The sequence below is a fragment of the Malurus melanocephalus genome, unplaced genomic scaffold (assembly GCF_030028575.1).
Source record: "Malurus melanocephalus ecotype Western Australia unplaced genomic scaffold, MMel_1.1 scaffold_675, whole genome shotgun sequence".
Taxonomy (NCBI): domain Eukaryota; kingdom Metazoa; phylum Chordata; class Aves; order Passeriformes; family Maluridae; genus Malurus; species Malurus melanocephalus.
This window is the reverse complement of record NW_026623907.1, coordinates 109,039-121,464: the sequence shown is the minus strand read 5'-3', so window position 1 is coordinate 121,464 and position 12,426 is coordinate 109,039. Positions and strand designations below refer to the sequence as shown.

Here is a 12,426-nt window from a genome sequence, read left to right as displayed (position 1 = left end):
AGGGAWCCTGTGCCAGGGCCTCCYCACCCTCATAAGGAAGAATTTCTTCCCAACAGCTCTAAATCTCYRYTCTGTCAGTRTRAAACCATTGCCCCTTGTCCTATTGCCACAGATGCTCTGGCCCTGGGCTGTTCCCTGTGCTGTACACGATTTACAGGCTGGTTTCACATGCTGCAGGGAGGCTGCAGTTTCCTGTATCTCCGGTGGCACGGGCACATTCCCACTCTGCGAGGAACAAGCATCCTTCTGAGGCGCACTTCACCCATTAGCATTTTCTTCTTTAGCCCTGGACTCGAGCCCGTGATGAGCTCAGAGGCTGCACCCTGGAAACCTCTCCTGGGTCACTCTGGGAGAACAGAGCAGGCACTGATATCCCAGCAGCGAGTCCTTCTCACGGCCCTGGGAGAGCTGTCCACGCTGTTCCCTTGGAAATGTTCCCCTTGCACTCATCCCTTTGCATTTTGCCTACATTTCATCTCCCTGGGGAGGTGGTGCTGTTTCCAGCCTCGGTCATCCCTCTCTCGTGCCTTATATCCCAGGGCCATCCATCAGCACCCCAATTTCCCTGCAKGCATGGGAGCTGCACCCTCCTCTTTCCCATTGTCCCATTTTGGGAATGGGGAATYGTCATTTCTCATGRARGGRTGTGGGGGTTTGCTKGTAAAGGSTCAGGAAAAGGCTGGGTGGGATGTRGGGCTGCTGGATTTGGGGTTCTTGGCTGTGCTTGGGTTAGCTCCCCATGAGTCCCAGGGGTGTAATGGGGTGTGCAGTGTCTGCCTCCCTCCAGGGGCATCTCCTGCCCWCAGGGTGGGAAACAGGAGCTCTGATTTGGTGCTGCTCTGTGATTTGGCTGCGGCACCACCGCAGGGAGAGGGTGCCACCGTGCCAGGGAAGGAGGCACAATGGCACAAGACCTCAGTCATCTCATGGTGCTGCCACAGCTCTGCATTTCAGAGAATCCCAGAATGGTTTGSGTTGGAAAGGACCTAAAAGTCCATCTCATTCCACGCTCTGCATGAGCAGGGACAATTTCCACTGTCCCAGGGTGCCCCAAGCTCCAATGTYCAAYGTGMCTTTGGGCATTTCCAGGGATCCAGGGGCAGCCACAGCTTCTCTGGSCCCCACAGCCAGAATTCCTTCAGCTGGCTCTGCTCCCTCCCACAGACCGAGTTCTGTCCATTCTCTGCCTCTGGACCGGCCCAGTGAGGGATGTGCACGGGATGGAGCTGGGAAGTGAAGCACAGAGCTGCTCTGCCCTTCTCTCGTAAAAGTCCTTTATTAGAACAGCAAACGTGACACTTGTCGTCAGTACAGCGGCTGTGTGCGGCTACCATCGCGCAACGGGGGGACGACGTCTTACAATCACTGGGACTCTAAGAAGCACCATGAACATCCTAAAGAACGGGGGATGACGGCTGAGAGGAGCCCCGGGTGAGCCGGCCACGGGGGCTCCTCTGGAAGCACCGAGGAGCTGCCCGGCGTTGTCCCGCAACACGGCTCTCCGGCAGCTGGGGGAACCCCTCGGTGGGAGTCAACGAGATAGCACCCATCCAATAAATTAGGAAAACTTAATGCTGGAGCAACAAGGGGATGAACGGGACTGTCCTAGGGGAGGGCAGGCTGGCAGGGAACGGGCTATTTACACTTGTCTTTCTGCTGGGCCGGCATTCCCGTGGCTCCGGACGGGCTGGGAGCGATCCCGCAAAGCGAAGGGGACCGCAAAGCGAAGCCGGCACCGTTCCTTTCCTGCCCCTGAATTACCAGAAAGTCAAGCAGGGAATGGAGCTGATGGGAACTGCTGCCGGCAGCAGGCTTGGATTATTCCTGAGGGCGTGGCAGGGCTGTGGCCAGCTCTCCTTCCTCCCCATCCCATCCCCATCCCCGGGCTCTCGGTCAGACCCTCGCTGCAGAATGAATTCTCCGGTGATTGGAAGGACACTATCAGTTGAATTTAAGGCTAGGCTTTATATGGCAACTRTAAAAAAATAAACACTAATCTCCGAAGGGCCGGCTGAGGGCTCTCCGGTCTATGGCTGTGGCGCGTGTGCTGGCACCGAGGGATGGGCATTGGGCACCCAACCAAGGGTCTGCCAGCACCCAGAGCACCTGGGGACGGGACGGCCACCCCCTGCCCCATGGGGACACGGGACAGAGAGGGGTGTTTGGTAAGGACATGGAGACTGACTGGTAATCCAGGACCCACCTCTACACGTGACCGAGGGTGCTCTGCAAGAAAGGCCACAGGGGAAAGAAATATCCTGCAAAGTAACCAGGCTGGCGTGGGCAAAGCGTTCCCGGGGCGGGCTCCCTCCAGCCAGCCCCAGGGGAGGGGAAAGAGAGACGGAAGTGTCCCCCCGCCCCAAACCCCAACTCAAATCAGGAAAAATCAAACCTAAAAGCGGACACAGGAGAACAGCTCAGGCTACCTAGGTACTTGATCAGCCAAAGAGAGCTAAAGAGCGAAGCGCACACACACGGGACAGCGCGGAGGCCGGAGAGCGGAGACGGCCGAAAGCCAGGATGGTCCTTCCCGATTTGCCTCCCCACCTCCGGCCAGAGGCCGAGCAGGGACCCGGCAGYTGGGCAGGGACCCGGCCCTGAGCAGGCTGGCCTTGTCCTGCAGGAGGGAACGGGCTGGCTCCTCTCACCCCGAGAAGAGGCAGCCGGCTCCGGGAGCGTCCTCACGGCATGGCCGAGCGCGAAGCGTAGAACTCGGGCACYGGCAGCCCGGTGTGCAGCGTCACCTGTGAGGAGAGACACGGGGCTCAGCGGTGTCCCAGTGTGCCTGCTGGGACAGCTGGTGGTGTGGCAGCTGGCACAYTGTCCCCAGGGAGGGTGAGAGCAGCACTGGGGACAGCAGGATGTGACCGGAGATGCACGGAGCCCAATGCTCCTCCAGAACTGTGGTGGTGGCTCCATCTCGCTTGTTCCTGACTTTTCAGTGCTGCTGGAGTGAACTGGGACTCCCTGCGAGTGTGGTGAGCAGTACCAAGCCCAAATATTCCCAGCTGGCAGCACACAAATCCCACAGCTGGCTGCCAGAGGGGTGGGATGTGGTGGGAGTTGGGTTTTTGTGCAGGTGRGATGGACAAGAGGGGATGGGGGGTCTGAAGGACAGTGAAAACATCACAGGAGATCCTGGAGAAGCCCCTGAGCAGAGCRGGGATGGGGATGGAGTGGGGASAGGGCCAGTGGAGGGATGGGGAYRGTGGAGGGGCTGTGGGAGGAAGGATCTTTGTGATGGGGACACTGAGCAGCACCAGGACATTGGGACAGGGTCAGGCACAGGGGGAGGTCAGGGCCCTCCACAAATGCTGCCATTTGGGAGGAAAGCACAATTCCTTCTTTCATTGCAGCACTGTCCCCTCCAGATACAGATTTATAGAAGACTTTGTCTAAAAAACACTAATTTCCCTCCCAATTAGAGTTGTTTTCAATTAGTCATATACCTCTGAAAAAGCATAATAAATGGTTTGGCTTAATTAGCAGCCTTTTATCAGGATCCCACAGGATTTCTGTGCTGTCAGGGGATTCAGGCTCTGCCTTGCCCAGGGTTTCCAGCAATGTCCTGTCCCCTGTGGCTGTGTAGGGGAYTGAGGCAGGAATTAAACCCATCATACGTTTGTACCCCATTAACACAGCACCTCTAAACCCAGCACAGACAACGAGGGCTTCATTAGTGGCTCCTAATTAAACATTTCCCAGCCCTTCCCCAAGGCAGGCAGGCTCCTCTGCTGGCGAGATCTGTGGGGTGGGACGCTTTGGCAAAGACACTCCCAAGGTTTGGGATGGTCCTGATGGACACAACAGGGCCTGTCCTAACCCATGGATCCCCAATTGGTGCCTCTGCCCTTGCACAGAGGTGATCATAAAACCCCAGAATGGTTTGGGTTGGAAGGGACCTTGAAGAACATCTCATTTAACTCCCTGCAATGTCAGGGACACTTTCCACTATCTCAGGGTGATCCAACCTTGCCTTGGGCACTGCCAGGGGTCCAGGGGCAGCCACAGCTTCTCTGGGCACCCTGTGCCAGGGCCTCCCCACCCTCCCAGCCAGGAATTCCTTCCCAATATCYCATTGTCCCTTATCCTGTCACTCCAAGCTCTGTTCCAAAGTCCCTCTCCAAAATGCTGAACACCCTGAGCTGATCCACCACGTGCAACGTGTCCTTGGCTGTGCCTGGGCAGGGCAGGAGGTGAAGGCAGTGGCAGGGGGGATGTGCCAAAGCCAGGGTGTGGAAGATTCCTCGGGACAGAGGATTGCAGGGATGTGAGCAGTGAGAAGGAAAATGAAAGATGGAAATACCGCATCAGCCCAGGGAGTCACTGCTTGGTGATGGTTCAGCAGAGCTGAGAGCTTGGGAGAGAGGGAGAGAAGAGGGGGTTGAGATGGAAAACAGCCTTTAAAAGGTGCCCTTCTCCTTGGTGATGATCCCACGTGGATTCTGGGAGAGCTGTGGGAGCTGCTGAGGGGCTCTTGTTGGGGAGCATCACAAAACCCCATTATCAAACCCCATCCCAGGGAGGGCTGGAGAACTCGTGATGGAGAGAGCTGGGGCGAGCAGCTGGTGGCTGCACGAGTTCTGTCCTCATTCTGGGGATCACAGGTGGGTCAGGGTGTGAGTTCAGCTCCTTCCAAGCCRCCCTTGCCACACAAGAACCCTGCTGCCCCAGAGCAGCACCTGACACTGCAGTGATTGCAGCGTGAGTGTGACAGCAATGTCCCCCTTCCCACTGCAGGAACGTCAGGCCCTGCTCCAGAGCCCATCAGACCATACCTGCACGTTCCTGTTGAGGCTGACGGCGGGGAAGAAGAGCCCCTCGAGGTTCTCGAAGGCCACGGGCCCTTGCTGGTCCTCGTTGATGGAGAAGGTCAGCGTCCTCCTGGTCAGATCCAGCAGCACTCCCACSGTGGCGCCTTTCGTGATCCCGCCCTCGGTCCTGTGGGAGGACATGGTCAGTGTTTCAATGTCCCCCRTGCTCCTGGTTCAGGGTTCAGGCCATGGAGCTCAAGGAGTGATGGTGGTGAACACCACGGCTCACCCAGGAGCCAGGCTGTGACCTGCTCCCATCCCAGGCACGCTCAGGAATCCCTGGGAATCATTCCCCCACCCTCCCATGGAGCTGCTCTCCTCTTGCCATGATGTCCCCAAGGGAAAGCCACCCTGACAGTGGCCACAGCCACCCAGCCCGGGAAGGAAACCACGTGGAATTGTGGAGCAAAGCTACAGCACCCACACCAGAACCTGCTGATCCACAGGGAACAGCCCTTGAGGCTACACAAAGGTGACCCCAGGCTTTCCCCAGGCCATGTCCCCAGCCCCATGGGGACAGCAGCAGCTGTGACACAGGGATCACAGGGATCAAGGCAAATGTTGCTGTTGCAGGAGTTGCAAGGGTGGCACTGGGAAAGGGATGGCACGACGGAAAAGCCAGCACGGAAAGAGTGGTGACCAGCAGGGAAGGAATATTGGAACAAGGAAGCACCAGGCAGGCGGGGCCTGATCCCTCATCCTCCAACAGAGGTGACCAGGACTGATGCCACCATCCCCACGGGCAGCTGTAGGTGACCAGGATTAACACCACCACCCCAGGGGCAGCTGTAGGTGACCAGGACTGACACCACCATCACCACAGGCAGCTGTAGGTGACCAGGACTGATGCCACCATCCCCACAGGCAGTTGTAGGTGACCAGGATTGACACCACCATTCCCACAGGCAGCTGTAGGTGATCATGACTGATGCCACCATCCCCACAGGCAGCTGTAGGTGACCAGGATTGACACCACCATCCCACAGACAGCTGTAGGGGACCACGATTGATGCCACCACCCCCATGGGCAGCTGTAGGTGACCAGGATTGACACCACCATCCCCATGGGCAGCTCTAGGTGACCAGGATTGATGCCACCATCCCCACGGGCAGCTGTAGGTGACCAGGATTGACACCACCATCCCCACAGGCAGCTGTAGGTGACCAGGACTGATGTCACCACCCCCATGGGCAGCTGTAGGTGACCAGGAGTGATGCCACCATCCCCATGGGCAGCTGTAGGTGATCATGACTGATGCCACCATCCCCACAGGCAGCTGTAGGTGACCAGGATTGACACCACCATCCCCACAGGCAGCTGTAGGTGACCAGGATTGACACCACCATCCCAGGGGCAGCTGTAGGTGACCAGGATTGACACCACCATCCCCATGGGCAGCTGTAGGTGCCACTGGCTCCTCCCTGGGCTGCAGCTTCACCCCCCCATCCCAAGCTCCTACCTGTTGGTGTGGGAGTTGTTGTGCATGAACCAGCTGCGGTTGTTGTCCACGTACATGGCCCAGGCCTTGTCGTCCTTGCCCAGCATGGCGTCCTTGAGGACGTCGATGCGCGCCACGCCAAAGGCCGGGTCGGGGTGGTTGTCRTAGCGGTCGATGGACAGCTCCCAGTAGTGCAGCCCTTTGGAAAAGCCCGTTTTGCCCAGCACCACCCTGTCATCGTAGCTGTTGCAGGTGACAGTCAGGTTGTCGTTGGAGAAGATGATGTCGGCATGGGCAGAGGCGGGGTCAAAAGAAAACCAAGCCACTGCAACACACAAACAAGGCGAGCTCAGCGCCCTGGGGACGCGATGGGGACGCACCAAGCCACACGGACAGGGCATGCTGCATGCAGGACACGGAGCTGCCACCACACAGGGACAGCTGCCACCATGGAGGGACAGCTGTCACCATGGAGAGACAAATTCCACCATGAAAGGACAGCTGCCACCACACAGGGACAGCTGCCACCACAGATGGACAGCTGCCACCATGGAAGGACAGCTGCCACCACAAAGGGACAACTTCAACCATGGAGGGACAATTTCCACCACCGAGGAACAGCTTCCACCAAGGAGGCACAACTTTCACCATGAAGGACAACTTCCACCATCGAGGAACAGCTTCCACCACTGAAGGACAACTTCCACCATGGAGGGACAACTGAGACCATGCAGGGACAGCTTCCACCACCGAAGGACAACTGCCACCATGGAGGGACAACTGCCACCACGGAGGGATGCTCTCAGCTCCTGTGGCTATGGCTACCAGCGCAGCTGAGGTTTTGTGGCCAGGACTTGGAGGAGTTTCACTCTTGCTGCTTCAGGTCTCCCAATGTCTTGGCTTGTGAGCCCGCAGGATCCTCAAGGTGTCCTCTAAAATTTGGCCCTCGCAGGAGAGGTGATCCTCACCAGGTCTGCAAGCTCTAACAGGATTATGGAATCATGGAATGGTTTGGGTTGGAAAGGAGCTTAAAGCCCATCTTGTTCCAACCCACCTTCACTGGCCCAGGRTGCTCCAAGCCCCGTCCAGCCTGGCCTGGAACRTAACTCAGGACCAAGTGTTGYTCAAGGAACAGTTTGCAGGGTCAGACCAGTGCGGGAAGGGGACTGAGGAGCAGCAGAGAAGCTCTGTGTGCGTATTTAAGGGCTGTTTTGGGAACCAAAACCACACACAAAGGTCTTCATTTAGAGATGAAGAAACCTCCCTGCCRAGCAACGAGCCACACCTACAACAAGAAAACACGCCAAAACCTCCACGATTCCATAGGGTCGCTGTTTTAAACGCACAGGACTYGGTCACTGCAAATCTGACAGACACAGCAGCACGTCCTCGACAAGACACAGGGACAGGGACCATCCCCAAGCCACCAGCCCGGCTCCCCACGCCATTTCCTCCAGCTGCCAACGTTCAACTGACAACATCCACAACACATTTGACGGCTTGAAAGATAAAAACACTCGGGTCAGACAGGTTGACGGTTTATTGGAAGGTGGCACGAGACAGCTGCCATGCACGCGGCCACCCCGCGCGCCCCGCTCCGCACGCGGGGGTGCCGTACCTGCCACCATCTTTTTAATGTCAACTGTGGTCATCCCCGGGGCGAGGCATGCGGGAGAGAAAACAGCACGTCAGGGAAAAGGAGGAGAAAAGGAGGAGAAAAGGAGGAGAAAAGGAGGAGAAACCGTTCCTGCTGGTCTGGGATTGCAGCCAGAGCGTGGAGCTGTTGGTGTTTTGGACCGAGGTGGGGTGAGAGGCACAAAGAGAGGGGTGAGGAGGGAACCCCACAGAGCTGTGGGCTCCTCCTCCCTGCAGGCAGCCTGAAGAGGACAGGCAAGCAGCAGCCACCTCGCTTTAATKAGCTGCAGAGGGGCTAATTGCATCCGTGGCATTGGGCCCACATTCAAGTGCCCTTAATGAATTGGGATACATATTGAGAATCATGGAATGGTTTGGGTTGGAAGGGACCTTAAAGCTCATCCTGTTCCACCCCTGCCATGGCAGGGACACCTCCCACTGTCCCAGGTTGCTCCAAACCTGTCCAACCTGGCCTTGGACAATTCCAGGGATCCAGGAGCAGCCACAGCTTCTCTGGGCACCCTGTGCCAGGGCCTCCCCACCCTCACAGCCAGAGATTTCTCCCCAATATCCCATCTAACCCTGCTCTCATTCAGTTTAAAAGAGGAAAATCAGTTCTTAATTACAGGGCCACTTCCACAGCACTGATCTTGAGCTTCTTAAAACCATATGAAGGAAAACTTAAAATGCCTTTACATGATCCAGCAATAATAAATTCCCCTCCAAATCTGCCTCCTGCCCAGGGCAGTGCTGGAGTCACCATCCCTGGAGGGATTTAAAAGCCCTGTGCATGTGGCACCTGGGGACATGGAGCAGTGCTGGGGGACAGTTGGAGTCGATGATCTTAAAGGGCTTTTCCAACCTCAACAATTCCATGATTTCGTGACACCCGAGAGTGCTCTGCAAGCAGGGTACGAGCAAGAAACGCTGTTCAGTCATCAAAGAAAAGATTAAAAAAAAAAAAAAAGCAAAAAGAATGAAGCAACACGCAGGAGGTGCCAGTTAATTGTAATGAAGATACTTGCCTAATTGGGAGTAAGGCGATCCTTGTGTCTCAAAATTGCATCCTACAAAGAGATACTACATTTCACACATCACAGCCGAGGAACAACAACCTCCTGACAAACACTCGTGAGCGTTTCATCGGTAATTAAGCGTCCAGCAGCCACGGGAGGCCTGATTCATTAAAAGCCAGAGGGCACGGAGAGAGGTGGCAAACACAACCTGGGAGTTTGAGTGTGGATTGGATGAGTCTGACTGCTCAGGAAGCCAAATTATTCAGCATTTCTCCAGAAAGGAGGCAGGAAATTTTAGCTTTGGTGGAGTATTTTGGATGTTTGGTAAAGATTCTCTAGATTGAGTGAAAAAACAGGGATTGAGSAAAGGGCAGCCACTGGTGAGTCCAGTGGAGAGGGACTGGAAGTGGAGCTGGAAAGGGGAGCCCTGGGGGTACCCAAAGGGCTGKAGCTCCATCAGCTGCATGGGCAGGATGTGTTTGGGGTGCCCTGCGTGCTCCTGGGCCTGACTGCTGGGTGCAAACACCTCTGGGGAGCTGGGGACTGACCCAGGGATTGTCCTGACCCAGGGATTGTCCTAATCCAGGAGCTTGTGCTGATCCAGGAGCTTTTCCTCATCTAGGGACTAGCCCTGATCCAAAAGCTTGTCCTGACCTAGGAACTTGTCCTAATCCAGAAGCTTGTCCTGATCCAGAAGGTTTTTCTGGTCTGGAAGCTTGTCCAGACCTAGGGGCACATCCTGACCAGAACGAGAGGACATGAGGGCACTGGATTTTAGGGCCACCCCTGCCCAGCTCTGTGCCCGGTGCTGCCCCTCGTGCCRTGCCAAGAGGCTCCTCCCGAGGCTGCTTTAATGAATCCTGCCCCGTGTCCCTGCTCAAACACCGCTTTTCCGCTCTGCTGAGGGACATGGGCACCCTGGTGTGGCACTCAGGACCCCGTTTGTCCCTGTCCCCCCACCCCAGGGTGGGGTTGCAGCAGGTCCTTGGCGCACACGCGGCTCACGGTCAGCGCRGAAGGGTCCCGGCACACCGGACACAAAGGAAAAAAACGTCCGTAACAAAACAGCATTGGAAGGCAGCAGCTCACAGCAGCACRATGAGAAATCAAACACGAAAAGCACAGAGAAAAAGAAAAGTTTGCAGGATTGTCCCTCCCACCCCGGTTATTCTGGCAAGGGTCATGCTGCGGCATTCCTCATTCCGTGTTACATGGGATGGAAATCAAACAATCGGGGGCCCCCATTCTTCCAGGGGGAGAATTCATTTCCTGGAGAAAGTCAGGAATTAACACCTTTGGAGCGGTGTAAATCCAGAGCGGAGGAAGAATCGGGGCCCAGGATCTTTAGCGACAGAAGATGTGCAAAGATTGGTTAGAAAAAAGCTGGGAGAGCCCCCGGTGCCTGCGGCTCCTGGCTGGCTGCCCAAATCCATCCCTCACCCTAYTGGACCTGCCCATGGATCCGAGAGCTCTGGGGGCTGCCAGGTGAGTGAGGCATCACCAGAGGAGTCACTGCTCTGCAGGAACAAGGCTTTGGAATCATCACACTGGGCTGGGAAAAGCCGAGCCCAGGGCTCAAAGCTGAGWGGAACAGAGCCCAYGGAAGCTGAGCCAGCCCTAAGYTGGGTTGGGAGCTRGAATCACRGAATYCCAGACTGGTTTGGKTTGGAGRGGAYCCTAAAATCATCTTATTCCACCSCCTGCCATGGGCAGGGACACCTTCCACTRYCCCAGGCTGCTCCAAGCCCTGTCCAACCTTGGAYACTTCCARCAAGGGGRACAYCCCARCCTCTCTGGGCCAGACCTCGCCTCCATCCAGACCTGGTTCTTCCTTAAGAAATGTCCAGATTTAATCAACCAAACTAATTTCACAGAGCAAACCTTTGCACAGCGAAAGGAATCCATGGAGATATCTCCACGGGTTTCATCCAGGGAAGGTCTTTTCTGATCATCCCTTGACACAAACTCAACACAAACCAGAGATAAGGGATCTTCTGGTGGGAGGTSTCCCTGCCCATRGCAGGGGGTGGGACTGGGATGAGCTTTAAGCTCCCTTCCAACCCAAACCATTCTGAGATTCATGATCAGCAAAGAGCTCAGCCACGCCAGCCTTTCCAMGAGCAGCACCCAGATGAGGAATTATGGTGCTGCTCCATCACCCCACGCCTCAAACTGCCCACCCTGGCACAGCTGGAACACCCCAGGAGAACCACACCACCAACCCGCCCTCGGTGACAAAGAATTCCCGCTGCCATCYGCATGTCATGGGCAAAACAAACACAACGGGACAGAACGAACAGAGAGTTGGGAGATGCCCGAAGCACAGACCAAGAGGCAACGCCAGAGGTGCTCAGCTCACCGGCTGAATTCAGGGACTGTAAGGAGGAATGCAAGCTCAGCTGGTGGGCCGAAGATCTTAGCTCAAAGTAGGATCTCCCCGAGTAGCTGGGTTGTAGATTAAGGGTGGAGGAGAAAGGACTCATTCTACGCAGCTGCGATCTTTCCAAAGGCACTGGAAAAGGGAGGGTCTGCTCTTCTGACTGCGTGTCTAAACGTAAGATCAATGCAAACYACGCGTCAGAACGGGGTCTGTGCTGGGCGGCCGAGCCCCGACCTCGGATGGGGCAGCAATGTCCAGCTCTGCAGCCCAGCCAGACCCTTCAGGGCAGCCTGACAGCAAGGAAAACACCGTCATCTTCAACAGAGTCCCCATACCAGCACCACAAATTCAACTGCTTTGTCTTWAAAGGGGGGTTCTGCACCTAAAAAAATTCACAGGTTACCATGCACACATCCCATCGTGCTCCAACGCGTCCCAAACCTTCTTGTGCACAATAATCRGGGTGGGAAACCCAGCTGGTGACACCGAGAGGCGTTTGGCAGGGCTGTGCTAAGCTCCATCACCCTAAAACCACCAAGCACCCACCTTACTCAGGGGTTGTTCGGGAGGTTGTGTTCTTGGTGTCCCTTTGCACCTGTCAAAACACATCTGAGCCTTACAGTGAGAATTTAACTCGTGGGGTTCACAGCAAAATGTCAGAGCAGAGGGAACCTCCTGGGACATTGGTTTCTGTTCCCTCTACCACCAACAGTCACCTCCTGCAATTTCTTCCCTAACCTTTTCCAGGAATWCATTAACATGAAAATGTAGAATCCACCATCCACGCACTCACTCTATCCCCAGCCTTCCCAGCTCGGCTGTGAGTATGGATTGGGCTGGAAATGGTGTTAAAACAGAGAAAAAGGGAACATATCTTTGCGTGGTGGGTTGTAACTTCTGCAGTTTGCTGCTGCGGCCGCGGCTGTGGAAGCAAAGGGTGTCAGCGGGGTCAGAAGAGATAAATTATTGCACAACAGTCAATAAACAGAGCTCAAAGTCAGGGAGGGACAGGCTCTAACCATACCCAGTGTGAGAGGAACTACTACCTGGAGTAGCTGTGCTCATGATCAGCACCTGATCTACACCTGATCAGCACCTGATGTCCCTACAGCTCCCTGCAGGCTCTTTCCCCTTGGGTTGTT

General features: G+C 55.9%; 1 protein-coding gene across 1 annotated transcript in view; it reads right to left on the bottom strand.

Annotated features, from left to right (window-relative positions):
- Positions 1-1,257: 1,257 nt before the first annotated feature.
- TRIM9 (tripartite motif containing 9) overlaps positions 1,258-12,426 on the bottom strand; it is a 64,671-nt gene continuing 53,502 nt past the window's right edge. The window contains exons 5-7 of the mRNA XM_057384017.1: positions 6,275-6,578; positions 4,779-4,941; positions 1,258-2,744 (exon numbers count right to left, since the gene is read on the bottom strand). Of these exons, the coding sequence (XP_057240000.1) occupies positions 2,682-2,744; positions 4,779-4,941; positions 6,275-6,578 (530 nt within the window). The 3' untranslated portion in view covers positions 1,258-2,681. The remainder of the gene's footprint in view (positions 2,745-4,778; positions 4,942-6,274; positions 6,579-12,426) is intronic.